Genomic DNA, 12,819 nt, shown 5'->3' with positions numbered 1-12,819 from the left:
TATATTGTTTACTCCTCATTGCTTTTTCCTTTTTGGCCGAGATGTCACGTGGGACCTCAGTTCCCAGCCCAGGGACTGAACCCAGGCACAGCAATGAAAGCGCTGACTCCAAACCACTAGACCACCAGGGAACTCCCCTCTTATCATTTCTTGAGTTAGAAAATTCGTCTAGTATGTTGTCATCTAAATAGTCATAGTCTGAAATTTTGCTTATATCATAAAATTTACCATCATCAATCTTGAGTGCTGCTCTTTGTCTCTTTGCATTGTCTTCTTATTTGTCTAGTATTGTGAAATGTCTTCCTCTGTCAGTTTTCTTCTCAGTGGCATTAGGAACAGAAATTTTAAAATTCTTAACTCTCAGTTGTGTTCAGTGAAAACAAAATGTAGGCTACAAAGATAGTGTCTCAAGTGTTTTGAAACTTATGGAAAGATGACACATACTTTGAACAATGTAGTGGGAAAATTGAAGGATAATGCAATAGTGATTAATTACATCACTTTTGCATCACCCTTTTTGGTGATTTTATCATTCTTTTTCTTATCATTTGTCTTTTTTTTTTTTTTTTTTTAAAGCATAGCTATAGTTGGGAGTTCCCATCGTGGCGTAGTGGAAACGAATCTGACTAGGAACCATGAGGTTGCGGGTTCGATCCCTGGCCTCGCTTAGTGGGTTAAGGATCTGGCATTGCTGTGAACTGTGGTGTAGGTTGCAGACATGGCTCAGATATGGTGTTGCTGTGGCTGTGGTGTAGGCCAGCAGCAATAGCTCCATTTAGACCCCTAGCTTGGGAACTCCATATGCCATGGGTGCAGCCCTAAAAAGACAAAAGACAAAAAAAAAAAAAAAAAAAAAAAAAAAAAACCCAAAACAAAAAAAAAAAACAAGTTATGTTGAGTGAAAGAAGCTGACACAAAGAAGTACAGTTGTCCTTTAACATCTGAGGGGTGACTAGTTCCAAGACCCCCCTGGATACCAAAACCTGTGGATTTTCAATCCCATAGTTGGCCCTCCATCCACAGTTTCCACATTTGCAGATTCAAGCAGCTATGGATCATAAATGTAGTACATGATCCATGGTTGGTTGAATCCATCAATGCAGAACTTTGGATATGGGGTAACTGTATGTGCTATACGATTTCAATTATATGAAGTTCAAGAATGGATGAAATTTATCCCTGTTGCTAAAAGTCAAAGAACGAACTAGAAAGGGACACAATGGAACTTTTTGCAATGATGGAAATGCTCTGTATCTTGTTTTGGGTGGTGGTCACACTTTAGATCCATGCATTTTAATGTATGTAAATTATGCCTCAATTAAAAATGAGTAAAACTAAAAAAAAAAAAAGAAAACTGAGAGACTTGTTTGCTTGAAAACCAACTAGAAAAAGCAGAGTGGGGCTATAAAAATTTGCTGTGATTAAGTATGGGCAAGCCAGCTGTAAACAATTGAGAAAAATCATAAAAATCTAGAAGTATTCTGCACTCAGAGTGCATTATTAGTGTCTCAATATTCTTGTTCTATTTTGGATAAAATAAAACTTGAAATCATATGACAATCCAAGGTGTTATAGGAGAATGATATAGAACATTTATATATGGGCTTATGTTCAGAGAAGAGGCTTTTGTCTTATGGGAAAAGATTGGCTAGTGAATGAATGAATTTTGTGTTTTAAATAAGGAAAATTTTTTTAAAAATTAAAAAAATAAAAGCATAGTTGTAAATAATCCAAGATGTAGGAAAAAATAAGACCACTGAGATCCTATAATATAGCTTAAATTCATAAAAGGTTGTGATGGATCCATATGATAGTTACAAGATACAATGAGTTTCATTCTGTTTTTGAAAATAAGTAGGAGTTCCTGTTGTGGCTCATTGGAAACGAATCTGACTAGTATCCATGAGGACACAGGTTTAATTCCTGGCCTCACTTAGTGGGTTAAGATCTGGCATTGTTGTGAGCTGTGGTGTAGGTCACAGACACCGCTCAGATCTGGTGTTGCTGTGGCTGTGGTGTAGGCTGACAGCTACAGCTCCGATATGACCCCTAGCCTGGGAATGTCCATATGCCACAGGTGCAGCCCTAAAAGACCAAAAAAGAAAAGAAAAGAAGTGTAATTTCCCTTTGTTGTTTGGAAGACTCTAAAAAGAATAAAATCGTGAGATAACAATCCTCCCAAGTAGTAAGGAATACTTTGAAAAAGAAAGTGAAAAAGTAACATTGGGCCCAGTGAACCTACTGGTTTACCAAGGACTGAGTTGAAGGGAAACATGTATTGACTGTATTATTGAAGTTTATGCTGTGGAGTCAACTGGAATGGAAATGATGCTTAGTTCAGTTTGGCCCTACTTTACTACACTGAAGCCTGTAGGAATTTGCTCTGGCTTACAGTTTTCTGTTCTGACCTTCCCCTTATCTGTACAGCATGGACAGAAAGAATACATTAACTTCTTTTTGATTGAGGTAGGTGCTTCCTCCTCCTGTTCATTTCCCTTGCGGGAGTCATGCTCTATCTTGTGCGTCTCTCTTCTAAGCCTCTTTTCTCTATCAAAGCCCTTGAGCTGTTAGCTGTTGAAGTGAAGTGCATCTCTGTTGAGCCCAGAGCACTGCCAGCGTCCCAGTTGGGAAGAATCTCTAAGAGGTGTGTATGCCAAGCACGATATCATTGTGTGCAGGCATTGCAGAGTCTGCCAAACCCAGGGGTAGGCTGCCAGTACAAATGCCACGTTGACGTGACATTTACAAGTTGAGAGTCTGGAAAAGGACTGGCAGTGGAACACCCTTCAGCTGCCTCATTTAGGTTGGCAGTACATGGGTTTTAGACTCAGAAATCATAGTCAAGAAGTAATACTTCATATAGAATTAAAACTATCACTGCCGCTTTTTCTAGGAAGTGATGAATCCTGTTAGCCTGTTCCTAGGATGCAGGATAAACTGTGGTTAAGAGTACAGAATCTGGAATGAAATCTGGCTTTGAGTGAGGGCTTTAGGACTTACTGTGTGACCCTGAAAAGGTTACTTAACCTGTGTAAATCTCAATTTTCCATCTATAAAATAGGGATAACATCACTTTCCTCATTGTGTTATTGGATGGATTAAATAATATCTTTGAAAGTGTAATAAGCACTTTCCCCAGTGCCTGTTCAACACTAGCTATTCAATAAATGTGAGGTATTTTTCACATTCTTTAGAAACTCATGAGAAATTCAGATTTTTAGCTGTTCTTAACTATATTTTAGAGCAAAGCAAACAGACTCTCTCTCTTTGACTTGGGAGTTGCCAAAACACTCTGCACAGGAAGCCGGGGACATAGTTTGCTTTACCTCACTAGGAAAACTGAGAGCTGGAGTCAGGATCATTTGAGTGTTTGGCATCTCTATAGTTTCTTAAGTACAGAAACCCTTGGGGTATTCAGAATCTGTTTCAGTAATAGCAGTCTTTTGATTGACATGGAATTTTTCTGTGACAACTCTGATGCGAATTGCAGACCTAGAGCTATTCTGAAGGACACCCTGTGACTTATTAGAGGGACTCTCATTTTGGTGCTGGTAAGAAGGTATTTGGTCTTAAGTCTTTTATCACGAGCTGTTGCTAAACAACAGACTTTTCTGTGCTGCTTATGTAAAATATAATCCTCACCATAGCTCTTAGTTTATTTCCTTTAATCATTTTCAATCCCATTAGTAAATGCTCTCAAAGGATAAAATTTTGTCTTGTCTTTTTTTTTTTTCCTCTTGTTTTTCAGATCTTCAAAGCTGCTGCGGGCATTCTATGTTCCCTTCCTCTCAGATCAGTATACAGTGTATGCAAACTACACCATCCTCAAACCCCGGAAAGCCAAGCAGATCAGGAAGAAGAGCGGAGGTTAGCAACGTGCCTGTGGCCCCAAAGGACAGCCATCCTGTTAACTGGTGATTCCACCTGCAGGACCCCCTCCAAGTCACTGCTTGTAACATGTGTAATAAAGGCCATCTGACATGAGTCCCGGAATCTGGGTGCTTTGGGCTGTCAGAGTCAATCACATCCACTTCTCGCCTGTCTCTGTCCTGCATGTACACCTGTGCAGCTAGGTGGAGAAAGGCCAAGTCTGGTAGATATATTGCTCCACATCTCATTGTTTTTCTTCTATTCAATTATTTACTAGACCGGAGAAGAACAGAACCAGCTTTCAGGAAGAATTGAAAGTCCTGGGACTGGATGGCTGTGTTGAGCTATTCTCCACACTCTGGCCTGGCGTCTGGGAATTAGCCTCTCTCGAGCTGTGTGAGCTTCCCCACCAAAGCTCTCTGACAGCTCCTAGCAGACCTTCTCATTCAAATCCTAGTGCTGAAAAGGAGCACAGCCTTGCTGCCAACTTCCACGTCCTTTCCCCACCAGCCAGACTGAGTTTCTCTAAAGCACTTTGCTGTGCTAGACTAGGACCCCATCCTGGAGCCATCTCAGGAAAAAGGCAACTATTTGAGGAACTGTGACTTAATTTCATTGTAGAGGATGCCTCTTATTTTCATTTTATTTACTTTACAACAAACTGCAACTATATGGGTTGGTTTTTTTAATTTTTTTTGTACGTTTTAACATGCTATTTTTTAAATTCAAGACTTCCCTGTATAAGGGCATCGCCAGACCAGATCATAACTGTACAGGACATGTTTGGAGAAAGTTAATTCTATCAATTCATAGATTTGGATGACATCATATTTCTACGTAATTTATTCTGAGGCCGTTTCTGAGGAAGTTAAGAATCTCCATTTGTTTTTTTTAAACAACCCTAGTGAAAAAGACCAGTGGATATTTATGGCACCTATTTTATCTCTTGCAAGCACATCCTGCATGGGGCACTACTTATCAAATAGGCAGTGATAAGGACCTAATTAAAACAATAAGTATATACTGTGTTTGGCCTTATATACAGTATTTCATAGTTTACAAAGCACTTCCACATTATCCTGTTTGATCCTCACGGTCATGATGTGAGGTAGACCAGGCAAGTGGTCTTATCCCCATTTTATAGATGAAGAAACTGAGACTCTGGGGCAGGAGGAGGTAAGCGTCCTTGCCCAAGGCCACACCACCAGTAAGTGGTAGCACTAGGACTGCAGCTTGGGCTGCCTGACTTCTCACCCAGTGCTCATCGATACTGCTCACTTGACAATGAAAACATTCTTGAAAGAGTGATAAGGCTGGTCAGAGACCTGATGGGTAACGAAACTGAACTTTTTTCTTTTCCTTTCTTCTTCTTCTTTTTTAATGGCCGCATCTGAAGCACATGGAAATGCCTGGGCCAGGGACTGAATCCCAGCCACAGTGCTGGCAGTGCTGGATCCTTTAACTCACTGCGCTGGGTTGGGGATCAACCCCCGCCTCCAAGCGACTCAAGCTTCTGCAGTCAGATTCCTAACCCATTGTGCCACAGTGGGAACTCTAACTTTCTATTTTAAGGAAGAATTTTTCTCTGTGTTTCTTTGAGTTCTTTGGAGCTGCCAGTGTGCCTGTTGGTTGGACCATCACAGCAGTGCTCCTTGAGGCAGCCTGGCCTGTGGCAGGAAAATTGTGCTTATGTTTGGAAGTCAAGCTCCTTTGCAGCCCCACAGGGTCCCGTGTCCGTTCCATCCCTCTAGTCGGTCACATTACAGTGCCTTATTTCCCTAAGGGTAACTGTGTCTAGTATCTGCAAATAGGATGAATCTATTTTTCAGAGTTTCCATCATTCATTTTTCAAAGAGAAGGGATTTTCAAGAGGAACTGATCCCAAGAGAGGAGAAAAGAAGTGATACGAGAAGAAATAGCTCGTTACCATATGAAGAGTCTCCTTGTTGGGATGGGGTTGAAGCACTAGTGAGGCAGTAGGTCTAGATAGTTAACAGTAGGTCCCTGTTAACTAGAGAGCGAGGGTGAACTGAGATCCAACTTACTGCTCTAAAGATTTTTGGCATTTAATTTTCAGTACTTGATCACTGCAAATATTGGCACACGTGGTCTGACTACAGGATAGAGAATTTTCAGTGTAATATCCTGCCATACCTGTAGCGGTAGTTGACTGTCTTTCACAGTGGCTAAATCTTGCTACTTTTGGCAGAGGTGAATAAGGGAGTACAGTAATGGAGAGCCATGATGCATGAAAGTGGTACAAGGCTGACCTACTTCAGCATCTTGTGTGTTCAAAAAAAAAAAAAAAAAAAAACCTCTGAGCAAGAACTTCCTGTAACATATATAGCACAAATGGTCATTATCCAGGAATTCCTTGGGAATATCAGTTCCTATCCCTTTTAAAACCTGACTTTGGTTTTCTCTGTCCTAGGAATGTCTTCAGTGAGAACACACTAAGTTGCAGAAGACTGTGCCTAGGTAAAGGATGTAAAAATCCTTTATAGGTAAATGATTTTTGTCGTGAAGGTGTTTTTCACATGTTACATAAACTCGAAGGTAGCTTTGCCTGGGAAAAGTCTTCACCTGGTAAAAGTGGCCCTTCTCCAGAGAATCAGTGTTCAGCATGAGCTGAGTGCTGCCCTCACTGTAAGCCTAAAGTATCAGGTACTTTTTTCTTCATAGATTGTTGACCGTCAAGGAAAGGAGGGCTGCAGATTATTGATTATGGAGCTGGGTGTACTGGCAATTCCAGGGTTCTCTCAACTCCAGAGCTTAGGACCCTGAGTCCTAGTAATGAACCAGCATCTGTTATCAGAGATTACTTGTTACCTGGTAGGTGTCATCTAAGAAGACAGACCAGTCATTTTAGTCTCTTGAGATAATAACAGAAAATTGAAGCCTACATTCTTTTTTACTGAATTCAAGTTTAGAAATTGATTCTGTGTTTTAAATCAAGGTGTGTCTTGATCCCAACAGTTTATGTGGGTCATTTTTTTCTAGTTTGGAGTTCTGGGGAAAGAACCTTAAAAACCCCATGTGATTCTGCAGCGTTAGATCTGTTGACCTTTTGGGCAAACCCAACAGAGATCCTTTATTGTGTTTTGCATTTCATGAGATTTACTGAAATAAGAATTTACTATGATTGTGCAGTCTTCTGGCCAGTGTCCAGCAGCTCTGCTTTAATTTGGTCAGTTTTATTTTCTCTGCACAGGGAAAAGAGGCACAATTTAATCTTTGCTTCCATAAGCATGTTAAAGCTCATGTGTTAATTCATTCTTAGGCTCCTGTATTAAATGCCTTGGATAAACGGTTAAATGGACACGTGCTCAGCTTTAATTTTTTTGCAACAGAAAGATCTGGCTTCCGTATGGCATTGTTGGTTTTCAGAGGCTCTCTGGGGTGTTGGTAAATCTAAATGAATGTTGCCTTTACTTTTTCCAGCGTGTAATGTATATAACCATGTGATTCATGCTGCAAGTCAAATCAGGAAGCACTACAGTGTTGAAGCCAGAGGATTGTTCAGTTCATTTGTCTTCCTGATCCTCCTGCTTTATTTCCCATGTCAGTGTTTACATTCCATACTTGTATTTTCTGTGAAAGAAAAAATTAAATAAAACCTGGCAGTTTGATTTTCCTTTTCCTAAGGTGGTATTTTCTCGTTTGCTTTTAGCTTTTAAATCTTCGGTGGAGATTGGAATCTGAAGGAGCTCAACTCCTTGCATCTTCCCCACTTTACCCTTCAGTGTAGAGACCTCCTTCCGCAGACCAAATAGCCCACAGTATTTATTCTGAAAACTTGGGGAAGAAGCCATTGGACAACCCAGTGAGGGTTAGATTTGTTTTGTGGAAAAACCAAGCACAGTGGGAATTACTCAGTATGTCTACGTTGTACCTCAGAGTTTCTGAGTCCATGTTGTGTTTTGAGGATGCGGATTCAAACCCTGGCCTTACTCAATGGGTTAAGATCCTACATTGCCACAAGCTGTGGCATAGGTCACAGATGCAGCTTGGATCTGGTGTTGCTGTGGCATAGGTGTAGGCTGGGCAGCTGCAATTTGACAAGAAAAAAAAAAAAGGAATCTCTGGACTTTGCAAATCTTAAAATTCATTGAAATGTACACCTAGTAATAGCTAACATTTAGGTTATTTACTGCTTCATTGAGAGTTGTCGGGAGCAATAAAGCTTTTTTTGTGAATCAATTTCTAACGTCATCCCTATATCTTGCACCTTATAGCCGATAATTTCTGGTAGCCGTCTAGTTTTATACCATTGGTTACCAGTTTTCTTTCTATAGGACGCCAAATGCCTGTGAAACGTGATTTACTTTTCCCACGTTATTTAAGAGAAGGATACTTTTTTATTAATATAATTCCAGGAAGTCCACAGCTTTAATGAATTTGTTTACTCCGCCTAAAAGATCACCCTTCTCACTGTTCGTTACTCTTACTTTGAGGGCCAGCTTGAGTGCCCCTCTCTTTATGAAGACTTCCAAGACTTCAGACGCCTGTGATTACTTCCTGAACCCTCTTAGAGTACCTAGTGTCTTTACTGATGACATAGAACCTTAACACGTAAGCCGTGTAAACCTGTCTCTCAGTCGCACTGTTGGCACGAATGGGGGCAAAGACTTCTGCGTATTCCCAATGTTCAGCACAAATCCCTGAACTTTCTGGTTCGTGCATGTTTCTTGACAATGAAGAAAGGACACTGCAGACAAACCTGCAACTGATATACAGCTGTTGCTTTCCATTTGGCTGATTTTCAGGCCGCAGGAAGTAGAGCAAGTCATAAGCCCTGTAGTAGTCAAAGGGCAGTTTGGCAGATGTGATTGAGGCCCATGCTCTGTATATTTTAGGAATTCTGAAAGGTACATGCTTTCACTTAAAGGCAGATTCTTCAGAGGACTGTCTAAAAAGAGATTATGTACTTTTCTTAAATATTTTTTTTCTTACTTGATTTCTGAGGATCAGACAGCCCAGGAGAACTTCTGAATGCCTTTGAGGCAGAAAACTTCTTCTCCAGGCGTGAGGAGGCCCTCCTACTCCTACCAGCAGCCACACGCCTTGCTAGTAGTTCTAGGAATTCTCTTGTGGCGCAGGGGGCTGAGGATCCAGTGTTGTCACTGAAGTAGTATCAAGTGTTTTTTTTTTTTTTTTTTGTCTTTTTGTCTTTTTGCCATTTCTTGGGCCACTCCCACGGCATATGGAGGTTCCCAGGCTAGGGGTCCAATCGGAGCTGTAGCCACCACCCTACGCCACAGCCACAGCAACGTGGGGATCCGAGGCACGTCTGAAACCTACACCACAGCTCACGGCAACACTGAATCCTTAACCTACTGAGCAAGGCCAGGGATCGAACCCGAAACCTCATGGTTCCTAGTCAGATTTGTTAACCACTGGAACTGTTAACCATTTGTTAACAACGGGAACTCCAGTATCAAGTGGGTTTTGACAGCTGAAAGCTGTTTGGGCTCTCTTCAGCCCTGGAGTTCAACATAGACCTGGAATGAAACAAATTGTAACCATTTGATAGGTGAATGAGGAAAATTCAGATAAGGGATATGAGACTACAGAACTGTAGTGGTACGAGCAATTGGGAACTCTGCTGTAGCTCCTTTGAGTAAACAGTTTATGATTAAATTAAAAATTCTGTTAAATACCATTTTACCTGAGTATGAGCATTTCTTAATTTTTTTTTAAGTCAATCTAAAGGTATCTTCATAAAATACTTCAAAGTAGTAGAGGTTTTGTTTCCGCTTCTAGTTTCTGGGCTGCTTGTTCTGTCTTTACCTGCCTAGAGATAAAAGTGATGGTCCTAACAGCCAAAAGATTGTGTGAGATAAAGCTAATTTCTTCTGATGTTTCCACTGTGGCTCAGGGGGTTACACACCCAACTGGTATCCTTGAGGATGTGGGTTCAATCCCTGTCCCACTTGATGGATTAAGGATCTGGTGTTGCTGTGAGCTATGGTATGGTTTGCAGACATGGCTTGGATCCCCAGTGGCTGTGGCTGTGGCTGTGGTGTAGGCCAGCAGCTGCAGCTCTGATTCGACCCCTAGCCTGGGACTTCCATATGCTGCAAGTGCGGCCCTAAAACACACACACACAACAAAAAACTAATGTTTTTGAAGAGCTACAGCCAGGGATTTCAGCCATTTCCTTCATTAGGAGTGTTCTCTTTGACCTTTGCCTGCAGAGTCAGTATCTGGCAATTGGTGCCATTGGCCTGTAACTTGCCATTTTAACTCTCAAATCCCAAGTTGCCAGGTGAGAAGGGTATTATGGTGTTTGGTCTGTTCACTGGCTGCTGCAGCAGCATTACACTCAGTGCTGGGAAAGAGGGGACCTGGAGCTGTGTGACGGAATCACCTGGGAACCCTTTAAAAATTGCCACTATCTGCTTGATCCTGACCCCAAGAATTCTGAGCTAGTGACTCAAGATGGGCCTAGTCATCATTTAAAAAAAGAAAAAAAAAAAGTCCTTACGTGAATTTTCTAATTACCCAGTGCTATTGATGTTAGAGACTGGAAAGCAAACAATCACACCAAAGATCAAAGGGAATCAAGTCGGCAAAATGTTTGTTGTCCTCTTCCAATTACAACCCCTGCTAACCCAGGCCTCCATCCACACCTCTTCCCCTCCCCAGCCCCTTTTCTCTGCTTTTTTTTCAGATCTATCAAAGCTTACCTGCCCCATGTCTCATTCTCTCTGGGCCCAGCTTTCTGGGAAACAATTAACTAATGTGATCCTGAAGTATACTAATGGATGTTAATAATTTACTCTAGCTCCCTTCTCATTGATCCTCTCATCTCAGTCCATTTGAATGATAACGCATCTGAAAAAAAAGAAGAAATGACTAATTTTATCAATTTCAAACCCATTCAAGTGCCATTTAATTATTTTTTTTATTATGTAGGAGCAAAGAGTGAGTCAGCAGATATGACCTTCGGGAAGACTGGCTTTTTTCAAACCCTGTTGGCCTACTCGGATAAGGACCTGTGGCTGTCTTGAGTGGAGAATGAAAAAAATGTATGTGTACATTTATATATACACACACACACACACACACACACCACACATATGAGTTTTAAGCCTGCCTGCTCAGACACACGGTGGAGTGGAGGGGAGAGGCTGCTTTGTAGATTTTATGTACTTAGCTCTGTTTATGTGAGACAAGTACAGAGAAGATTTCCCTTTGTTATTCTGCCACTGGTCTTCTGCAGAGCCTCTCTGGAACTGCTCTACCCCCTCAGACCTGAGAGCAAAGGTTAATCACATTTTGAGAGAAATGACCTGAAATGTGTTCATTCAACCTACAAGAAAACACCATGTATCACTCAGGAATTGGTCTTGCTTCTTGTTTCCCTGTTAACAATATGTCTTGGAGTTCTCACTGTGGCTCAGTGGAAATGAACCCAACTAGGATCCGTGAGGATAGGGGTTCGATCCTTGGCCTTGCTCAGTGGGTTAAGGATACGGTGTTGCTATGAGCTGTGGTGGAGGTTGCAGACGTGGCTCGGATCTGGTGTTGCTGTGGCTGTGGTGTAGGCCGGCAGCTGTAGCTCCGATTCAACCCCTAGCCTGGGAACTTCCATATGTGTGGGTGAGGCCCTTAAAAAAGCAACAAACAGTATGTCTCGAAGCCTCCTGGCTATTTCCTATAATATGCTCCCATTTTTTCTTGCTAGGGAAATATTTGTGGACTTAATGTAGAAAGGAGGCTGGCTTTATAGTGCTACACTTATAAAAGAATCTTAGACTATTTTTTTAGAACTCAGCCCTTTCCCATTACCTAGGGCCTTTTTATATAATTGTGTTACCAGAGTCTGTGATACTAGAGATACTCTAAAAAATAGAACCCAAAGTTTAAATTTGTTGCCATGTTTTTGGGGGTTTGTTTTATAATGTTACTCCCAAGTCTCACTGTTTCTGCAAACTTGCCTTGCCCGCAGTGCCCTCATGGAGACCTCCCTAGTGTCCAGCAGAGGGCATCCTCTTCTCACTAAAAATCTCAGCACTCCCTTTCATGCAGGAATCTAATTAGTTTCACTGTTTGCTGTATCCTTGGGGGTGAAAATTCCAATGGAAATGGAAATATCTGAGTTGCATCTCTTTAGTCTGTATACTTTAGAATTATACTCCTGTATTTCTATACTTGCGACACTTTTCCTGGAGAAAACCATGCCCATGATTTTGGGGGGCTGGATCACGCACAACAACAGTCATTCCCATGGTTGGTGAATGGTGCACAGGTCAATTCTTCCCAGTTAATTTCAGTTTTATTTGACACAGACTTGATAGTATTCATTGATAACAAAAGATACATGTTTGGTCAAGAGGGGGAAGCAGCTACTTTTAGAGCTAATTACCAGCCATTGACCCATTTTCAAGTTTTGAAGCATGAGCAAAAAACTCTTAATTTTGCCTCCACTAGCTTATTTTTTTAATTTTTTAATTTTTATTTTTGCTTTTTGGGGCCACACCTGTGGTATATGGAGGTTCTCCAGCTAGGGGTCTAATCGTAGCTACAACTGCCAGCCTACACACAGCCACAGCAACTCGGGATCTGAGCTGCATCTTCGACCTACACCACGGCTCATGGCAACGCCAGATCCTTAACCCACTGAGCGAGACCAGAGATCAAACCCACAACCTCATGGTTCCTAGTCGGGTTCATTTCCGCTGCGCCACGACGGGAACTCCTCCACTAACTTATTGATACAAAAGCAACTCAAAGGACGTAGAATGTTGAGGGTTCTCCCCTCTGTCAGATGCCAACACATTATCCACAGCACAGGAGCTCAAGGTAGCAGGGGCTGAGACCCTAAAGCAAAAGGCCTTAGAATACCTTTGATTGCTCCTCTTGTGTAGGTCATGGGGTGAAAAGCAAACATTTCCAGAAGGAAGTATAATTTGCATTTAAAAGTGTTTCCACTTAGGTAGATTT

At 41.5% G+C, this 12,819-nt stretch overlaps 1 protein-coding gene across 14 annotated transcripts in view; it reads left to right on the top strand.

Moving 5' to 3' along the window:
* Nucleotides 1–12,819, top strand: part of ALG9 (ALG9, alpha-1,2-mannosyltransferase) — a 100,882-nt gene that overhangs the window by 81,315 nt on the left and 6,748 nt on the right. For 8 of the 14 annotated variants that reach the window (XM_021102106.1, XM_021102095.1, XM_021102093.1 and 5 more), the window contains 2 exons: nucleotides 3,749–3,867; nucleotides 4,148–7,504. In XM_021102106.1, the coding sequence (XP_020957765.1) occupies nucleotides 3,749–3,867; nucleotides 4,148–4,475 (447 nt within the window). In that variant the 3' untranslated portion in view covers nucleotides 4,476–7,504. 14 annotated transcript variants of the gene reach the window in all.

The sequence above is a fragment of the Sus scrofa genome, chromosome 9 (assembly GCF_000003025.6).
Source record: "Sus scrofa isolate TJ Tabasco breed Duroc chromosome 9, Sscrofa11.1, whole genome shotgun sequence".
Lineage (NCBI taxonomy): Eukaryota > Metazoa > Chordata > Mammalia > Artiodactyla > Suidae > Sus > Sus scrofa.
This window is presented reverse-complemented; position numbering and strand designations above follow the sequence as displayed.